The 20,051-nt window shown below is 33.9% G+C and overlaps 1 protein-coding gene and 1 pseudogene across 2 annotated transcripts; both read left to right on the top strand.

The window, feature by feature from the left end:
* The first annotated feature begins 7,813 nt into the window (after positions 1-7,813).
* LOC146954929 (threonine-tRNA ligase 2) lies at positions 7,814-11,328 on the top strand. The gene is made up of 5 exons (XM_085719164.1): positions 7,814-7,989; positions 10,039-10,081; positions 10,185-10,276; positions 10,355-10,447; positions 11,136-11,328. Exons 1-5 carry the CDS (start codon positions 7,915-7,917, stop codon positions 11,181-11,183), a joined length of 351 nt encoding a protein of 116 aa, XP_085575290.1. The 5' UTR covers positions 7,814-7,914; the 3' UTR covers positions 11,184-11,328.
* Positions 11,329-12,522: 1,194 nt separating this feature from the next.
* LOC146954930 (L-type lectin-domain containing receptor kinase IV.1 pseudogene) lies at positions 12,523-14,769 on the top strand (annotated as a pseudogene). The gene has a single exon (XR_015015586.1). The product of XR_015015586.1 is annotated as an L-type lectin-domain containing receptor kinase IV.1 pseudogene (transcript).
* Positions 14,770-20,051: the final 5,282 nt, after the last annotated feature.

Here is a 20,051-nt window from a genome sequence, read left to right on the forward strand (position 1 = left end):
TGTAAAAGTTCTTTTTGTTGATATCTTGATTATCAACTTCAGCTTTGAAATAATAACTCTGATCAGCCTCAATATTCTCTACCAAACCATCTTTCCTCCAAATCACAATCCTTTGATGCATTGTAGAAGGAACTGCACCTACAGCATGGATCCATTCCCTCCCTAATAATGCATTGAAATTGGCTTTAGAAGGAACTACCAAAAAACAGTTGCTCTGGTTATGCTTCCTACTACCAATTCTAGTTCGATAGCACCAAGAGATTGTCCAGTAGATCCCTCATAATTAGTGAGCACTACATTATGTGGTTTCAAATCACATTCATAAATACCAAGTTTCCTTAGAAAAGATTGTGGTAGGAGATTAACAGTAGCACCACCATCTACTAACACTTTGTTAATTCCAACACCATTTAATTTAGCTTGAATAAACAAAGGCTTTAAATGAAGCTTCATGCTATCATCAGGTTTTTCGAACACTGCATGTTGATCTTCGATGCAGCCATTGTTCATAACATAATAACACAGAGGCCTATGACGAGCCATTTCCTCAGTGAAATCACATTCATCATCATGATTGGCCTTCGAAGATACATCATATGCATATTCAATTGGTAGTACAGAAACCACACATATAATGTCAAGACTTGATTCAGAATCTGAAAAAGTAGAAGTTAGAATATCATCATCCCCTTTGGGGATGTTTAAAGCAGAAGATAATGGAGGGAAAATTCTTTCAGTAGCTGGTTTTTTAACCATTTCGAAAACTATTGGTTGTTTTCCCTTACTTTTGTCATCATTAGTGACATCTTTCAAAACTCCTTCCTTTTTCTGGCGTTGAAAACGGCGCCATTGAGTTCTAGTCATAGGATTCTTACCTTTATAGTTATTTTTGTAAGCATACTTGTTAGGATTAGAACTCTCTGGTTGGTCTGGAACTTTGACAGCTCTTTTTACCCATTTTGTTGGTGGTGCTGGAGGCGCAGAATGACCAGTTTTCTTGCCCCCAGAGAAAACCCAAGTATCAATAGGAGACTTCGATGAAGGAACGAACGTCTTCTTATGGTTCTTCACTTGATACTTCTCTGAAGTTTTCATCTTGTAAGGAACACCTCTTTTGTTAAAGCCAAATTTAGAACGGTTCTCGAACCACCCTCCTTTACGTTTTGTTTGAGGTTGATATCCTTCAACTGATTTCGCAGCTTCTTTATCGAACACTGCACTGCATCGAGGACAAAGCATAGCATTGGTGTTAGATATTTTACATCGGTTTAAAAAATCAACCAAATCTTCTTCAACCTTTGGATATGCTTTCTCCATTTCCTTGGCCAATTGATCTTCAGTAACCACTGGCTCTTCAATTTGATGGTCCTCAGTAACCATTTCTGCATCAATATTCTCTGAAATTTCCACCATATTGATAGAAATACCAGCAAACATGGATTCTGCCACATTGGCAGAAACATCAGCAAACATGGACTCTGCCTTTTTCATAGGATCTCCATCCACTTGCTGTTTTGATTTCTCTCCAAATTTCAGCCTCCCTTCATCAAGAGCTTTTTGTACAGAATCCCTGAAACGAGTACATCGAGATAGGTTATGACCTAAAAAACCATGGAATTTACAAAATCCTCTTTTCTTCCTTTGTTCCAAAGGAGGCAACTTCATATTAGGTGGCACTAATATTATGCCATCATTAACTAAAAGATCAAAAATTTCTTCACTTTTAGTAATATCAAAAGTATAAGTTTTAGAAGGATATTTGTCACTCTTGGGATCTTCAGGATTTTTTCCATTGGATGGCCTCAACATTTTACAAGCATATGGAGGTCCATCTTTTAATTCTGCTAGGTTTATATCATTGTCTTCAACGATATCTAAACCCCAATCGAATTCGGGTTCACTATCTCCTGTTTCTATATAGGCAATTTTTTCCTTTTTAGGAAATTTGTTATGAGTTCTAGTTTTTTCAGCTTTAAGTCTTTCAACTTGTCGAACTCTGTCTGCCAATTGGGCCATGTCTCTTAAGTACTGGGTATCTAATTTCTTTCGAACAGAATAATCGAGGCCACCAGCAGCCATTTCGACCAATTCATATTCTGGAACAGAAGTAAAACATCTAGCCTTAAGGAGACGAAACCTATTGAGATAATCATCGATTGACTCATGACTTTTACGTCGAACACTGGCCAATTCTTTCAAACTAATCTTAGATTGACCCATGTAAAATTGTTCATGAAAGGCTTTTTCTAATTGGTTCCAACTATAAATTGAATGAGGAGGTAAAGTTGTAAACCAAGTAAAAGCATTTTTTGTCAAAGAACTTGGGAAATATTTCATTCTCAAATTTTCATTTTCTGCAATATTTCCTGCTTCCATGAGAAACCTAGCAATGTGTTCGACAGTAGATTCATTAGTTTCTCCAGCAAATTTGGTAAACTTTGGAATTTTCCAATTTCTAGGCAATTCAGCGTCTAAAACATACTCAGACAAAGGAGACACAAAATTTGGTCTATGTAAACCCATATTAAAACCATTTTGGGCTAACAAAGCCTCGACAATACCCGCTATATTATTCTGACCATCGAAATTGTTTCGACGGGCTTGTAAAACCACTTGATCGGCATCTTGGTTTCTATTAACCAAAATGGGTTGTCTTTCAGGTTCTGCCTGAACTTGTGGTTGTACTACTTGTGGTTGGACAATATTTTCATGATTTCGAACCACTGGTTCATCAGCAATTATTTCAATTGCCCTCAAATTTCGATTTTGAGGCAATTGGGTATTTTGGATTGGTGGAGCGCCAAAGAAATTAGCAATTCTTTCCATTTGATCAGACAACCTTTGATAACTAGTGCTGGTGTCTCGAATTAAAGGATTTATGACAGTACCAATTTGTTGGGTCATCATATTAACCATATCATGATTAGTTTCTTCCATAGTTTGCCTAATGGCAGCCATAGAAGCATTGGTTAAATTTTGTTGGGGACTTCTATATGTGGTAGATACCCCAGGACCAAAAAGTTGTGGTAATGAAACATTTAAATTTCCTGAAAACATATTACCACTAGTTTGTAAGCCTTGCATCAATGATGATGGCATACCATATGGCATTGATCTATGATCCCAAACTCCTTGAATAGAAGTATTATTTGGATAATCATGGGAAGTTTGGGTAACCATCGAAGGCATGGCTTGAGAAATTACTGTGGCCATCGAAGGCATGGCCTGAGACGATATTTGAGTGGCTGTATTACTAGTTGGAACAGCCTGTGATGTTCTAACATTCTCTGGGGATGGAACATCATCTTCAACCGTCACTTGATCCACATCTTCATTTGAAGATGTTGGATTTGTTTTCTTTTGGTTGTTAGCGCGTGTCATATTAAAAAGCAATTTCTTGTTTCTTAATTGCATACACAACAAAACAAACCAGAATTAAAAGAAACTCTAACAAAAACTATAAACAAAAAGCACAAACAGTCCCACTGGGCGTGCCAATTTGTTTACGTTGGATTTTCGTAAACAACCGCTGGTTTACAAATGGTAACTTGCAAGATCAACCAGTAAATCTTAGGACATATTGTGTTTGTTCTTGTTGTTAGAAATTCTGTGTCTCTGGTGTCGAAAATATAAGAAATATGATAAAAACAATCGAATTCAATCCACTTGAACTCAATCGAACTTAATAAAGTAAAGTGCAAGAACACTTAAAGAAAAAAAGGTAAATTGTATTGATTAAACAAAAGTTGGTACACAGATTCATACATTGCAACTTGTGACTCGTTTCTCGCTTCCATACGGATACTTTGAGTGTAAGTTTGTATGATGGAATTGTGACCCGTTTTTCCTATGAAAAACTACTATTTATACTAAGTCTAGAAATAACTACACTTCTTTGAAATTCAAACTACAACTGCCACAAGTCGACAGTTTTGCTTATTTGAAAACAAACTTAAAATACAAACTGACTTAAAGAATAACTGTTGATAACCACCTTCGAAAACTGCTCTGTCGAAGTCTTCTACCATCTTCGAACCTAAATTTGCTTTCAATACAACACTCTGTTCGAATCTTCTTTAAATCTAGGTCAACTATACTTTGACCACATTTATTACAGCTAGTAAAATATATTGGCTAACACACCCTTACCTGGTAATTGCAGAAATCGCAGCCCTCTCTCTCTTGTTCTCCTCTTCTGACTTTTTCTCCCTTTTTCTCCAAAAACGTACGTACTCTGTTACTAACTTATGTCTGCCCTATTTATCTTTTCATATTACTCTTCTCACTACTAAATTACTCATCTCACAACACAGCCCCACTTTTATTATTTTTATTTTATTTCTCATAACTTATTTTATTTAATAATAAAATAAGTCTCAACACATCATAACATCTCTAAAAATCATAACATCGCATATATCACATAATTTTCAGATAAATCATATATCTCTCATAAAACCACGTAAACCTCGTAAATCACTTAAATTCATAAATCATATTAGAATATGAATATATTCTAAATTTCATTGAATTAATTAGATAATTAAGACGGGCGTTACAAACACATTCCAAGGAGTAATCCGTTTGCATGGAGACAAAACTTTGTAAAGACAATATTCATTATGTTGTTAGAAAAAAATATTAATCGATGCTATATATAAACAAAGTAGATTGTTTTGGACATACCTTTAATCCTTTTTATTATACCCCTAAAAATAATTGACCATAAGAATGTTATTTTGTTATTGTCATTCAAAAAACATAAAAATTTATATTATATTTGTTATATGATTTTGAAAGATATCATATTTATTATATTGTTGGTAATATTAAAAAAGATAAGCATTTTGTTACAAATGAAAGTGCAAAATATTTATTATCTATTAGTGAGTGCCCGTCTTTCCGCTATTTTTATTGCAATAACGTTTGAAAATTATAAACGGTGTTTTTTTATGAAATTTTAATTTTGATTAAAAGTAAAAATATAAATGTGTTTTTGCTTTCAAATTATAAAAAATCAAACTAATCATGAATATCTATTTCAATGAAACCAACAATATAACAAAAAAATATAATCTAAATTCTTATTTTTTTAATGACACAAACAACAATCTAAATTATAGAAAAAGTTGTTGTTTAAGGGTATAATTGAGATAATGAAAAAGTAATTATAAATTCACTCATTTAATTTGTTACATTTTTTAAATGATAAAGGAAAAATACTTCGTGGTGGTCAAACCTTTTCTCATGTTTGGGCATTGACTAACTAATGTGTAACATTGTATGGATGTTTCTTTAGGAGTTTCTTAGGCACACCTTGAGCTTCCAAGACTTCCTAATTTTGTTTATATATACCATTTTTTATTGTTAAAAAAATGATAAAGGAAAAAACTTGACAATTGTGTTTGTTACACTTTTATTTTAATATTTAAATATATTCTTATCTATTTATTATATGTGTTATTTGTATTGAAAATTGAGAGCATTTTGGGAAGAGAAAAAGTCAATCCAAAAAAGTTGAAAGATGTTATTTTCTTTATATATAGTAGGTTAAATTACACTAGGGGTCCTTTAAGTTTGAGGTTTGTAACAGGAGGAATGCTAGCAACACTCTCTTTTGAGCACTCTCTCTAGCACTCACTCTTTTATTGGGTGAAATCAATGTAGGACCTACACTTTGAAAATGGAACCCAAATAAAGTGGTGGGACATACATTGATTTCACCCAATAAATGAGTGAGTGCTAGAGAGAGTGCTCAAAAGATAGTGGTGCTAGCATTTCTCTTGTAACAGATTGGTTCTTTAAGTTATTTTGATCACACATAAGTCCTTTAAGTTTGACGTTTGTAACAGGTTCATCCTTTAAGTTATTTTGATCACAAATAAGTCCTTAAAATTTGTAAACGTTTTCAATTTAGTCCTTCTGTTAACCAAAACGATGATGTTGTAGAAGGACTAAATTGTAAACGTTTACAAACTTAAATGACTTATGTGTCACAAAAATAACTTAAAGGACCAATATGTTACAAACCTCAAACTTAAAGGACCTTGGTATAATTTAACCTATATAGTATAGATACACTAGTGATTAGGCGGGCACTATGTGTCCGTCTAGCCGCCCTTCTGATTGAGCTAATACGTATAAATTACGAACAATAGTTTTTATGAAATTTTGATTAAAATTAATTTTATTTTGATTAAAATTATAGTCATAAATAATATCTACTTGCACTTTTATATTGTAACAAACTATACTTATAATTTTCAATGATGCCAACAATATAACAAATATAATATTTTTCTAAAAAATATAATAAATTCTTACCTTTTTGAATGACACAAACAAAATAACATTCTTATAGTTAATATTATAAATTCTTACATTATTTTTGAATGACACCAACAAAAAACAAAATAATATTTTTATAGTCAAATTTTACTTAGGGTATAATTAAAAAGAGAAAAAGTCAGCCAAAACAATATACTTTTTTTTAATAGAATCAACATACTTTCTTTATTCTTTCAAAAAAACATACTTTCTTTATATATAGTATATATATAAGACACTTTCTAGTCTCACCCCATATAATTCTAGTTACACCCAAATATATTTAAAATTATACAATAATACCGAAATTGTCCTCTTTATGTAAATTTCTAAAAACCCTTCTTTCATTATCATTCTAAACCCTCTCACCCCTTTTTCACCCACAAACCACTATGGATATGCAATCAATACCTACTAAAATCGCCAATTAAATCAACATCTCTTCCATTGATACGTACTCGATTCATACAAGTAAGTGAATTTCATAAATTTCTCCGAGTTTCTATTTATCGTTTGCTCTATGATTTATTTGATGTTGTTAATTTTACCATGGATGTTTATCGTTATTGTTAATTTCATGTTTGTCTGTCGATTTGTTTGATTTAATTTTACGTCGAAGGGTAACGTAATTTAAGTTTACATAGGTCTCACGTGAATTTAGTTTACTTACATATTCTAAAGAGGAATAACATACACGTAAACTCAGTTTACATGAACTTAAGTAAACTTAGTTTACATAAACTGTGTAAACTACGTTAGTTTACTTAACTTATGTAAACTCAGTTTACATAGTGTATGTAAACTCAGCTTACATAAACTACGTAAACTGTGTAAACTCTTATTGTAAACTCAGTTCATAGTGTATATAAACTCGGTTTACATAAACTACGTAAACTTAGTTTACATAAACTGTGTAAACTCAGTTTTCGTAGTGTATGTAAACTCAGTTTACATAAACTACGTAAATTGAGTTTACATAAACTAAGTAAACTCAGTTTACATAAACTGTGTAAAATCAGTTTACGTTAGTTTACTTAACTTATGTTAACTCAGTTTATGTAAACTCAGTTTACATAAACTACGTAAACTTAGTTTGCATAAACTGTGTAAACTCAGTTTACTTAGTGTATGTAAACTCAGTTTACATAAAATAGTTTATTTTAATTAAAGGGTATATTAGTAATTTTGGGGTGTAACTTGGATTATTTGGGGTGTGGGTAGTATCTGTCTATATATAATTTTAATAAAAAATAAAATTAATTTTAAGCAAAATTTCATAAACACAATTGTTCGTAATTTAAAAACTAACACGAGGTCACGTCTAAACACGGTAATAAAGTATATTCCGATTTAAAAAATAAAGTATATTCTTTTTAAATTAGATAATAATCGTTCTTTTTAGGGATTTTAGATAATAATAATAATAATTGTTAAAAAAATTCTATTAATTTGTGAAAAAGTAAATGAAAATGTATTGGCCTAAATTATGTCAAATAAAGGCCTAACTAACCTGACTCAGTTTAGAGATTAACCATCGTGGAAGACTCAAAAACAGAGAGAAGGAAGCAGAGGAATTTGTATCGAAGAATGGTGGAGTCTGTTAAAATAAACGAGTTGGAAGTCACCTTAAAGCCTTTCTATCGAAGAGCTTCTGAAGCCGAGGTCACTATTCATTCTTTTATTTATTTTATTTATTTATTTTCATTGCCGATTCAACCACTTTGCCCTTCATATATACCCTAATAATTAAACCAAACAAATCCTTCATTTCTTCCAATCGTCGTTACTTCTCATGTTTATAATTTACCACTTTTCTGCTGCTTTTATGGACTCACTGTTGTTGGACTTGTTTTTTCTGTTCTTATTCCATTTCATAGCATCAAAATAACAAGAAAAATGTTTAGTTTAGTTTAGTGTACACCCCATTTGATAGATGTGATACGATGATGATGTGATAGGAAGAGATATATAGATAAATTGAGGTGTTCAATGAGTGTATGAAAAAGTGGGCCCCATCTAGACACTAACACGGACACTGATATGCCGACACGGATAATAATTTGAAAAAAATGACATAATTCAGTGTAATCATAGGCGTCGTGTCGGTGTCGGTGACCTCGACGTGCGTCCGACACCGTGACGCACCTAATCTGAGGAGTGTCCGTGCGTCATATAGTGGGTGCTCCAAATATCATGTTCCACATAACAGTTGGAACTCAAATGAATAATGAGCTCCATCAATAGGACAGTAAAACTTGAGTTTGATTACTTGGTGGGATAATTCTTCGTCAGACTTTAACTACCTCTGGATTGAACTTCGGATTATCATGACCCTTTCTAACACAAAAAAAAAAAAAATTAATGCTTTTGATTGATGGCATGCATAGTCCAAAATAACCCCTTTTCCTCCTACTTCAACATTCCATCTATTTTTAATGTACACTATAATAAAGTTTGAGTATTATCAGGTATGATATTTGGTAAGTAATTTTTTTGGTGAAACAACCAATCCAACCTACCTTATGTGAAACTGAACTTTGTGTGACTCGCTCTAGGTTTTAGTGGATTTAAATCTATACTTAAGATCATTGTAAAGTTACAGAAAAAAATTTCCCTACACATTCTATTTCCTTTGCTTGTCTATGTGGATGATTACGGGGGACTCGCTTAATGAGATGGAAGCTGTTAAAAGATTTCTTCACTCAACCTTTGGAATAAAAGGTTTGGGTGGTGCGACTAGAATTGTTCGATACATAAAAGCTGCCCCTTCTCGGAGCCTTTTCTTGTCCAATAGGTCTTCCTGTCCCAACACTCAAACATCTATCAGTGAGTTTTGTATTTTTCTATGATCTTCACTGTTTCTTGGCGTGGTAAGAAGAAAAACAATGTGCCCCATTTTTCCTTTGAAGCGGAATATCACACTCTAGCCTCTACCGCTTGTGAACTCCAATGGTTCACCTACATTCGCCAGGAACTTGTTGTTCCCTTTACTGCACTTGTACTCTTGTGTTGCAACAGCCATTCAGCTTGTCACATTGCCTCAAACTCAAGTTTTCATGAGTGCACTTAACATTTTTTATTTTATTTGACAATTTGCCTAGTGGCCACACATACTGAAATGAATATACAAACCGGGGAGGGGGATATGTGGTGACTCAGGTTTGATATTAATATTTAGCGTCATATAGTCAGAGAAAAGCTTCAATCTCGGCTTTTTCATATCCTCCCAGCTTCCTCCTTTAACAAACTTGCAAATTTCTTTACAAAACACTTGGAGCCAGCACCATTTTCTTTGATACTATCCAAACTGGGCGTGTTAAACATACACTCTCCAACTTAAGGAGGGGTGTGTGTGTGCGCGCGCGTTAGGATCACTATTCAAGTTTGTTTTGTGGTTAGTGGTATTCTGTTATGAGCTGTTGCGACTGCTGGAGTTGGTTAACGGGTTAAACTCTTGTATATAAAGGCTTGTGCCTTCATTTCATGTAGCACAAAATTCATAATACAATAGTTCTGAATTCCTTTAGCGAGTGTGACATTGATATTCATCACCATTTTGTTGTCAATTAAAACGATTTTTGCAGCCTATGTCCATGTGAACTTGTTAAAGCTCTCTTTCTCACTTTATTTTTGATGACTTTCGTTAAAACATTTTGTATAAGTGAGTTACTAAAGGATTTCTTACTAATTTCTTACCACTTAATATTTTAGGAACGCTTATCTAGACTTGAAGCTGCCATCAATAGTAAAAAAGGTAGGTACTGAGGTACACAGCACAAAGCAACAGTCTTTTCAATTTGAAGTTGGTTCTTGATACTATGGGCCTAAATTGAAGTTGGTTCTTGAAACTTTGTCAGATACTGAGAGTGGGGAACAATTGAAAGTGGTTAATGATCTACAGTCAAAGCTAGAAGTTGCGAATGCTGAGTTAATTTCAGAAAAACGGAAGGTTATACTCACTTACAACTTCTATACATTTAAATTTTTGCAACGGGTTGTATCCTTTTACCAATTATTTGATTTTCAGGCTCAGGTGCTTGCTGCAGAAAATGAAAAACTTCAATACCGTATAATTCATCTTCTGCGATCACTCAAGAATGCTGATCAAAAATTAGAGCAAGTTAGTATTTCTGGTTTTCCTTTCAATTCTCAAAATATCTATTGATTACTTTGTAAAAAGCTTGCATAGTAAGTATGCGTTATCAGAGTAGGCAGGAGTCTGAAAAGTCTCTGAAAAATGGATTTATAAATTTGTTGTCGTAGAGTAATTCGGATAAAATTCTGTATACACCCAAATTAGATAAATGAATTGTTTTGGGTACACTTTTGGTGAAAAATAAGCTTCATATCATTTTGTTGCTTTAATTCCAAAATCGGCATTCTATCTGTTTATAGAAGAAATTATAAAATTAAGGACATGTAGTAAATTTAGACAGGAATCATGTAATAGTGAACGGCTTTACAAAATCAGCCCTGCAAATAAAGTTAATTTTATGTTGTACCACATTTTTAAAAAAGGTATTCGTAAACAAGGTCTGATAGCTCTTATTATCAGACAGAAACTAATATGGTGTCACAAGCACAACCAGTTTCCCATGTAAGATTTAAAAGTTAGCCAATAGAATGTAAGTTAGGCTTCCCTGTATCTGTTTACCAGATTTTAGCTTCGATGAATTGTTATCCAGGATGGTTTTGTGAAAATGCATGAACTTATTGTGCCATTTTTTGGGGAACACAATTTAAAATTGTGCTGTTATGTGAAATGTGACACATGGCTAAATTGTTGTTATTTCATTTCTTGACCACAGGTCAAAGCACAGGAACAGCTGGAGAGCTTGAAATTGCAAGATTCTTAAACTTCTGATCTTAAATAGGCTACTGCTCGTTTGTATTTTTTATTTTTTTTCTTGGTTTAAGTGTACTATGTGTTCTTCATACGAAATATGTTTGGCCTTGCTGGTTTTAGCAATATGGAATTCAGATTTTTGATTGCCTCGTAAATTACTTAAATTGCAATGCTCGATCGATATTTTTATTTTTTTTTAAGAAGTCAAGAGACAATATATTAAAATCAAAGGGATTAACAAAATTTACAAACAGACAAAAAACTTCTCCGCATTTCTCAAATTTGTTGATAGCGTAGCTTCACCTTTCAATGTTTTCGCGCACTTCTGTTGTGCCAAACTGATTACATCATTATCTTCCACAACTCAAAATCATTTCTTCCATCGAACTTCTCGATGTTTCATTTTGAATCCAAGGTGCTCACTTGAGCAAATTACCCATTCACCGCACATTGGACGTCAATTATTGTGAATTCGATAATGGAATCACACCAATAAACTTAGATGTGTGTGACAAATATCAATGACAACCAAAACCAATGTAGTCTCAAGCAACAGCAACATCAACAACATACCTAGTTACTAAGCAAAGCAAATCCACAACCATAACCAAAACATAAATATAGGAGAGTAAAGAAACAACATATCAATATTTGTTTATCTAGTTCTACCCAAAAAGACATACGTTTGGGGAAGAGAAAAACTCTCCAATTCAATATGAAACGAGTGATACAAAGAGACTACAAGAAATTAGATCCGAGAGCTCACAAGAACAATCTCTAATTTATATTCATTTTTCAAGTCACTCAAACCCAAATAGAGATCAAAAGAGAAAACGAAAAAAAGTTTTTGATCTTTCCTCTAATAAAATCTAATTATTGAGATGTTTACAATTCGTTTTCCAACCTAAAAATATCACCTAAAAACACTACAAATAGTTGCTCAACAAATTACCCCGCAGTTTGCCTCCAATGCCCAACGCTTTGCCAGCACATGTGACTGATGGAACAGGCGACTCGAAATTGCCCCACGATTTTTCCATGAAGAAAAATATGAAATTGAGTTTTAATTGAAAAAAACTCTACTTATTTTTAGAAATTAGACGACATTGATGTTTTAATTTCACATATTCAATTTAGCATCAAACACATAAACATTGAAAAACATTCACCCACTACGGTTGGGGAAAAAATTGTGCTTCAAAGGTTCACATTTATTCAAATGGTCCCAAACGTGTTACACATTCATTTTTACTAAACTAAATGAGACAATTTCTTAGTAGGACTCGGATGATAAAGACAATTTTAGTAACCATGTCATGTGATGTTTCTTTTAGTAATAATTCGTAGGACCCAAATTAGACATGCAATTTTTCCTTCACTTAGCAGAAAATCTTATAAATAATAAACATCAAACAGAACTACAGAAGCATTGTTCATTCACAAACCATAATCATGTTCCTCAAGCTTGTGTTTATGTTGTTTTATCTTGTTACATTGGTAGCAAGTGAAGATAACAGTTTCATCTATAATGGATTCCAATCATCACATTTATATCTTGATGGTATTGCTGAGTTAACCTCAAATGGCTTACTAAGACTCACCAGTGATACAGATCATGAAATTGGGCATGCTTTCTATCCAAATCCTATAGTTTTCAAAAACACTTCCAGCGAAAGTGTCTTTTCTTTTTCAACTACTTTTGTATTTGCCATAAGACCTCAATATCCAACTCTTGGTGGCCATGGAATTGTTTTTGTTATTTCTCCTACAAAAGGGCTACCAAATTCACTACCAACACAATACCTTGGCCTCTTTAACAATTCCAACAATGGAAACAGCAGCAACCATGTTTTTGGTGTCGAGCTTGACACCGTTCAAGATTTTGAGTTTGATGATATCAATAATAACCATGTTGGTATTGATATCAATGATTTGAAATCAGCTAACTCAACTTCTGCAGGCTATTATGATGATAATGATGGATTCAATGATTTATCCCTTTTTAGTGGATATCCTATGCAGGTATGGATTGAATATGATGGTGAAAAGAAGAAGATTAATGTTACTTTAGCTCCAATTAGTGTTGGTTTTAATAAAAAACCAGCAAGACCTTTGTTATCATTGACCAAAGATCTTTCTCCAATTCTCAACAATAGTATGTATGTTGGATTCTCATCTTCAACAGGGTTACTTGCAGCTTCTCATTATATTCTTGGTTGGAGTTTTAAGGTTAATGGCCAGGCTCAAAACCTTGAAATCTCTGAACTTCCTGAAGTAACAGTATTTGCTGAGAAAAAAAAGTCCAAATTTTTAACTGTTAGTTTGCCTTTGATTTTGCTAAGTTTTGTATTCATGATAACTTTAGGGGTTATGTATTATATCAAACGGAAGAAGTTTGCTGAGGTTCTTGAAGATTGGGAACATGAATATGGCCCACATAGATTTAAGTTCAAAGATCTATATTTTGCTACGAAGGGTTTCGGGGAAAAGGGTCTACTGGGAGTTGGTGGATTTGGTAGAGTCTACAAAGGTGTGATACCGAGTTCCAAACTTGAAGTTGCTGTGAAAAGGGTATCTCATGAATCAAGACAAGGGATAAGGGAATTCGTGTCGGAAATTGTTAGTATTGGTCGTCTTCGGCATAGGAATCTTGTTCAACTTTATGGCTATTGCAGGCGAAAAAGCGAGTTACTTTTGGTTTATGATTACATGCCGAATGGAAGTTTAGACAACTATCTATACAACCAACCAAAAGCGAGGTTGAATTGGATTCAAAGATTTAGAATCATCAAAGGTGTTGCTTCAAGTGTGGTTTATCTACATGAAGAATGGGAGAAAGTTGTCATTCATAGAGACATAAAAGCTAGTAATGTGTTGTTAGATTCTGAATTTAATGCTAGATTGGGAGATTTTGGTCTTTCAAGGTTGTATGATCACGGTGCAGATCCTCACACAACTCATTTGGCTGGAACTATTGGTTATCTTGCTCCGGAACATATTAGAACAGGTAAGGCTACTAAATCTTCTGATGTGTTTTCTTTTGGTGCATTTCTTCTTGAGGTTGTTTGTGGTAGGAGGCCTATAGGTCGTGTGGGAGACAACGAGAGTCTAATTCTAGTTGATTATGTGTTTGAATGTTGGAAAAGAGGTGAAATTCTTGAGGCAAAAGATGCATATTTAGGAACAAAATATGTGTCTGAAGAGGTGGAATTGGTGTTGAAACTTGGCTTGTTGTGTTCACATTCCGAGCCTTTGGCTAGACCAAGTATGAGGCAAGTTGTGCAGTATTTGGAGAGGGATATACCTTTGCCAGATTTGTCTTCGCTTAGTTTATCTTCTTCTGGTTTAACTTTTGGGTACCAAGAATGTGTTGAGGGCAAGACAATGCCATATACTTCTGTGTCTATTGCTGAATCTGTTCTCTCTGGTGGTCGATGATTTTAAAAGGCACATGACATTGGTGCTTAATCCGTCCATTTTGATTTTCTAATGTTTTAGATTTTGGTAAAATGGATTGAAGAGAGGTTGTTATCTGAAAGGTAAAATGATGTTTGAGTAAGTAGTTTAATAGATACATGAAAGTTTTTCTCAATAAACTTTTTTGTTCTGATTTTGCATATACTTCATTGTGTCCAAGTTTGTACCTATTTTGAGTAGATGAATGAGACTACAATTATTATTCAGTAATATCATAAAGATTTAAAGGGTAACCAAATAAATAAGCTGCAAAACCTTCAAATGCAATAAGGCAACCACTCATTCTATTTTCTAGGACACTTGAGCAATTCTTCATATGCACATATAAGATTAAGTTATTGGGATGAATAGAATAAGCCCTAAAATGGAACACATCATAATCACTATCATAGACAACTTCACACGATACCAACGAATGCAGTGATGAATTTCAAATTTTCCATTCATCGTAATACTCATGCTTCTAAAATGATCCCTGAAATTAAAAAAATTCAACCATATTAGTTTGTTTGAAACAATTTGAGAATAAAGAATACCTTTACCATTCTTGTAGACAATTGAAGTACCTGTAGTAGGCAATTCCCACCATTCTTGAAACTGTAAGATATGCATCAATCTGTACTGGCTAGTTATCAGTTGATGAACACAACATTCATGAAAGAGAGGTTCTCCTTGATTTAAGAATTCATCGTTTTATTCCTATTTGTATGAACTCCCATGAATATCAATGAAAGTCTAGTTTAATTCATATTTCCTTGTGTTTAATGCTGCTTATATGTTTATGATTGACTACTAGCACTAGCATCTTGAATGTGTAAAATTGAACTTAGAACTTGAATGACCACTAGCCCTGACTTTTGACTCTGATCTAGGGAATATGTTTAACCTAAGTAATTAAGCTAGAGATAGACAGTTATTAGGTTATGATTTAGTGATTAACGGACTATTAAAACCTCCAAAGGTTTCAAACAAGGTTTTAAATAACGGTCGCGGTCGCGTTAAGGTTGCCGCGATTTCGGCCGTAGCGGCTGTTGCGATTAAGATTGCGGTCGTCGCGGTGTGAATAATCAATAACATTGCACAAATCATAATAACTTCAATTAACATTTTTTTCCCATTATTATGAGATGTTTAATATAATATAAAGAGGAGTGCTACGGTCAGCTGCTCAAGCACTCTCTCATAACCACTCTATCTTTGATTGGGCCAAGTCATCCATATTTTAAACTGTTTTCTTGGCTACCGGTTCTTTACCTGCACTTTAATATTTTTATTTTTATTTTATTTTATTTCACTTTGTCATCCATCTAGATCAAGCATATAGAGAAGTCAGCAGCTATTGAAGGGCGTTCTTCCCCATCTAACCGCCACCGTCAACCATTTTCCTAATTAAACCACCATTAACGAAGCACAAAATCTCAGCCTTTAATCCTCCATAAACCTTCTCCTACCCACATGCATTCAGAACCAGCACCTCCAAATACCACAACCCACTGCACCAAAACATCATAATATTCTCCTTTCATTCATTAGAGCTACTGAAGGATACAATTGATTGACATATGTAAGATTCAAGCAAATTTTATCTTGTTGGGTGTGTAGTTTATTTTGCAGAAGCGATAAAGATGGAAAGAGAGAACAATTTTTCAAAAACTTAATTAAGCCATTTTTTAATATATAAAAAACCCATTTTTAAGTTGATGTGTTTGGTTTGGTTTGTTAAGATCTGGAAATTGGTAGTTGTATTTGAGCAGGAGGTTGTTTTGGCCTTGGAAGTTTGTGGGTTCATAGCAGTCATGAGGAAGAAGGATGGGCGTGTTTTTTTCTTCCCAGATTAGATAAAATAAAAATAAATTTGTGAGTGTGTGTAAACCAGCAGAACCGGTTAGCAGGTAATTGGTTTAAAAAAATTAATGATGTGGACCAATAGTTGAGAGAGTGGTTAAGAGAGAGTGTAAGAGAGATTGACAATAGCATTCCTCTAATATAAATATAAGAGAAATGATATCCAAACACATTTTCCTTTGACACATTTTAGACACTGTATACACAGAGGACACAGTTGTCATTTCCTATCTAAAAATGGGGCTATTTCGTCAATTTTCCATATTCTTTTCTCTATGTTCTCTATTCGATTCTTCTTCTTTCTTTTTTTACTGCAACTGGCCCAACTGATTATTCATCAAAACCACAACCATCACCACTCACCTGCATCACTCGTTAGTCATCAGTATCACGCTCGTCTATAATTCCTCCACCCACAATTTCACAAACACACAGTTAAACTCATCTCTCCATCTCAGCTCTCATGTAAAGCCCAATTTTTCTCCCTCAATTTTTAAGGCGTGATTGTATCTACAACATACACTGATAAAGACATGAGTGAGACTGAAACAGATTTATCATGCCAATTTAGGAGCGGATGTGAGATCTGGTGTTAGAAAGAACAAAAGATGAAGCTGGCTGAATTGAATCAAAGAGGAAGCAAAAGTAACAACGAAGTCGCAGAGAAAAAAAAGCTGAGAAGTTTGCGGCGGTAACGGCGTTTTGTCGCGGCCGTAACGGCGTTTTTTCTGTGATTTTTGTTCACCCCTTGAAAACGCCCAAAAACGGTACCGGAGGCGCCGAAATCCCGGTAACGTTCCGTTTTTTAGAACCTTGGTTTCAAATTTACTTAAGAGATTAAGGGGTTGTCACTTGCGGAGAATTGTAGGTCAAGAGATTGAGTAGAATTACAGTGTTAATCTGCCGTTAAACTAAATGAGCATTGATTGAATTGGGGGTGCAAATTACCTTTTAAGAGCATCGGAGGATTCGAAGGTCTTAACATATTTCTCATTAATTTCTAAAACCACAGCTTTGATTGTTTTAAATAGTTTATGTTACAAAAAACCAATCCAACTGCCTAGGGCAACCAGAAATTTAATACATCCTTTCGATAATGAAATTGCTAAGTAGAAATTAACAACGGTCCTCGTGGATATGATCTTTAGTATTACTTCGATAATTTTGTTATACTTGCCAAAATCTTATCGGATAGAACCAAAGCGTCCTAACAAACATGCATTGACACGAGACTTTATCACGATGATGCTGATATTAGGGAATGCAATTTTGGAATTTTATGGTTATATAAACCCATGAATGTATTGAATAAACGTAAGCAATATATAGTGAATGAATGTAAGGTTAGCAACCACCACCTGTGAAAATTGATGAGTAAGCATAAAATTGTTAAAACAAGAGTGAAAATGTTAAAAATCCATAGAGCAGCATGATAGGAATTAAACAAGGACTAGTTCCTGCTTAAAATTGCATACCACGTGAAAATTAGAGTATTGACAAAGAAAGAGAAGCCATAACAAATAGATTTGTGAAACCTCACTAGATCTGTGTGGCCATTAGCAAAGTTTAATTCACTCAGCCCTCTCCAAGATTTAAAGAATGAAAAGTTGGTAACTATGAAATAACCTTAGCTTGAGGAGAAGGTACACAATCCTCTCCGATGAGGCATGTAGCATTGGCCACAACTATGTCAAAACTAAGAACTTGATTGCATCATATATCACTGAAAAGTGGCAATCTAAACTAAAAAACCAAGCCAGAAAATACTGGTAACATGTTAATAAACATTGTAAGGCAAACGCGACTAAATGGGAAAATGCAGCAGTGCATGTAGTCCTGGTCTTAAATAGAGTTATAGGATTCTTGGCATCTGCACCAGGGCCGCCAAACCGAAGTGGGCCTAGATTTAGATAAATACCGTCCACCAGAAGTTCATTCCTATTTCTGATCGATCTGCATCCTGGATTCGGAGACCTTGCTTCACCGTCATTATAGCCTGAAGTTCATTCCAGTTGCAAACAAACAAAACTATAACCATTTTATATAAGGAAAAAAAAACTTTGATATATCATATAAAACCATTGAGTATAACCATTTCACAGAGCTGGAAAGCAAAATAAAAGAACATACTGTAATTGGAGCAGCCTTAAATTTCTACTTGTTTACAGATTCTTCAAGTTTGTTACAGTGGCCACATATCCATTCTAACTACTGGTCAATATATGGTACAACTCATCTGTTTTTTTATCTATCATCAGACCACTTTGCATTACCATCTATATGAAGCTTCTGAGCAATTGAGGACCCTCCTAATGCCATACATACACACACATATATATAGAAAAGGTTGCGCGCTTACACACACTGCTGTAGCACTAATGGCGAAAATAATTCCTAGCTGAAAAGGTTAACAGCTAACACCAGGAAGCCTCAACTGCTAATGATACACAACTATCAGGGCTAGTAATATGTCTTGTATTAGCCATATGAAACACTTTAGAACTAACCATCACTTCTCTCCTAAAGAATTTTCAGATCCACCTATGACTGTTTCGAGCAACGCATAAAATGTCTTGTATTAGCCATATGAAACACTTTAGAACTAACCATCACTTCTCTCCTAAAGAATTTTCAGATCCACCTATGACTGTTTCGAGCAACGCATAAAAATAAGAAACAATAAAATTTCAAAATTCGCAAAAATGTGAATGAAACATCAACTAAAAAGAAACAATTTTCTAAAAAAACTCGCCCTCATTAGTATACTTCATTAGTATTAAAAAATAAATATGATTCAGTAGAATATTTTCAAAGGAATACAAGCATAAAGGTAGTTACACAGAATATAAACAAAATGTTGTCTCCGTTAATTTTTGAGATAGTACAAAGCAGGAAATCCGAAACCAAAAGATTACAACAAACAAACAAACAAAAATACAAATCATTCTTCATCAACCAATTTCCCATCTTTAGCAATCTTAAAAGACGAGAGCTCGCCCAAATCAAATCCACGATGCAGCAACTCAACTTGTTCCAGTACCCTGTTAAAACCTTTTTCCATGGCCTCAGTAGACTCAGTCTTCAAATCTGCCACCTCCTCCTCCGACTCACTAATAGTAGTGGCACTTTTTTCAACATTCGTCTTACGGTCGTTATCACCCTCATTTAATTTCTGATACTTCTCCACATTTTTCTTATGTTCTTCTTTTCATCTTCATCCCTTTTCTTCTCGCTTCTCTAGAGAATTGATCCTGGGATGCCTCAGACTCTTTTAATCAGCTTCTGCAACTCTTATTATCTGATCTGAATTTCTTCTCTCGGGCTTTCATCAAAAAAAATATGGATAGTTATGAAAAAAAATAATTAGCAAATCAATGTTCAACTTAAAGATAGCTAGTTTTAATATTTCCTAATTTCCAAAGTTCAAATAAATCAGAAACTCATGGATATAACAAATTAAATGAACAGATAAACTTTACATGAACTGAGTTTCTTCTGATATTCATATATGCCAGTTTGGCTGAATATATATAAGCAAACATGAGTAGAATCTAAT

This window comes from Medicago sativa, chromosome 1, assembly GCF_051527215.1.
Source record: "Medicago sativa cultivar Bolivia chromosome 1, Bolivia_mono, whole genome shotgun sequence".
Lineage (NCBI taxonomy): Eukaryota > Viridiplantae > Streptophyta > Magnoliopsida > Fabales > Fabaceae > Medicago > Medicago sativa.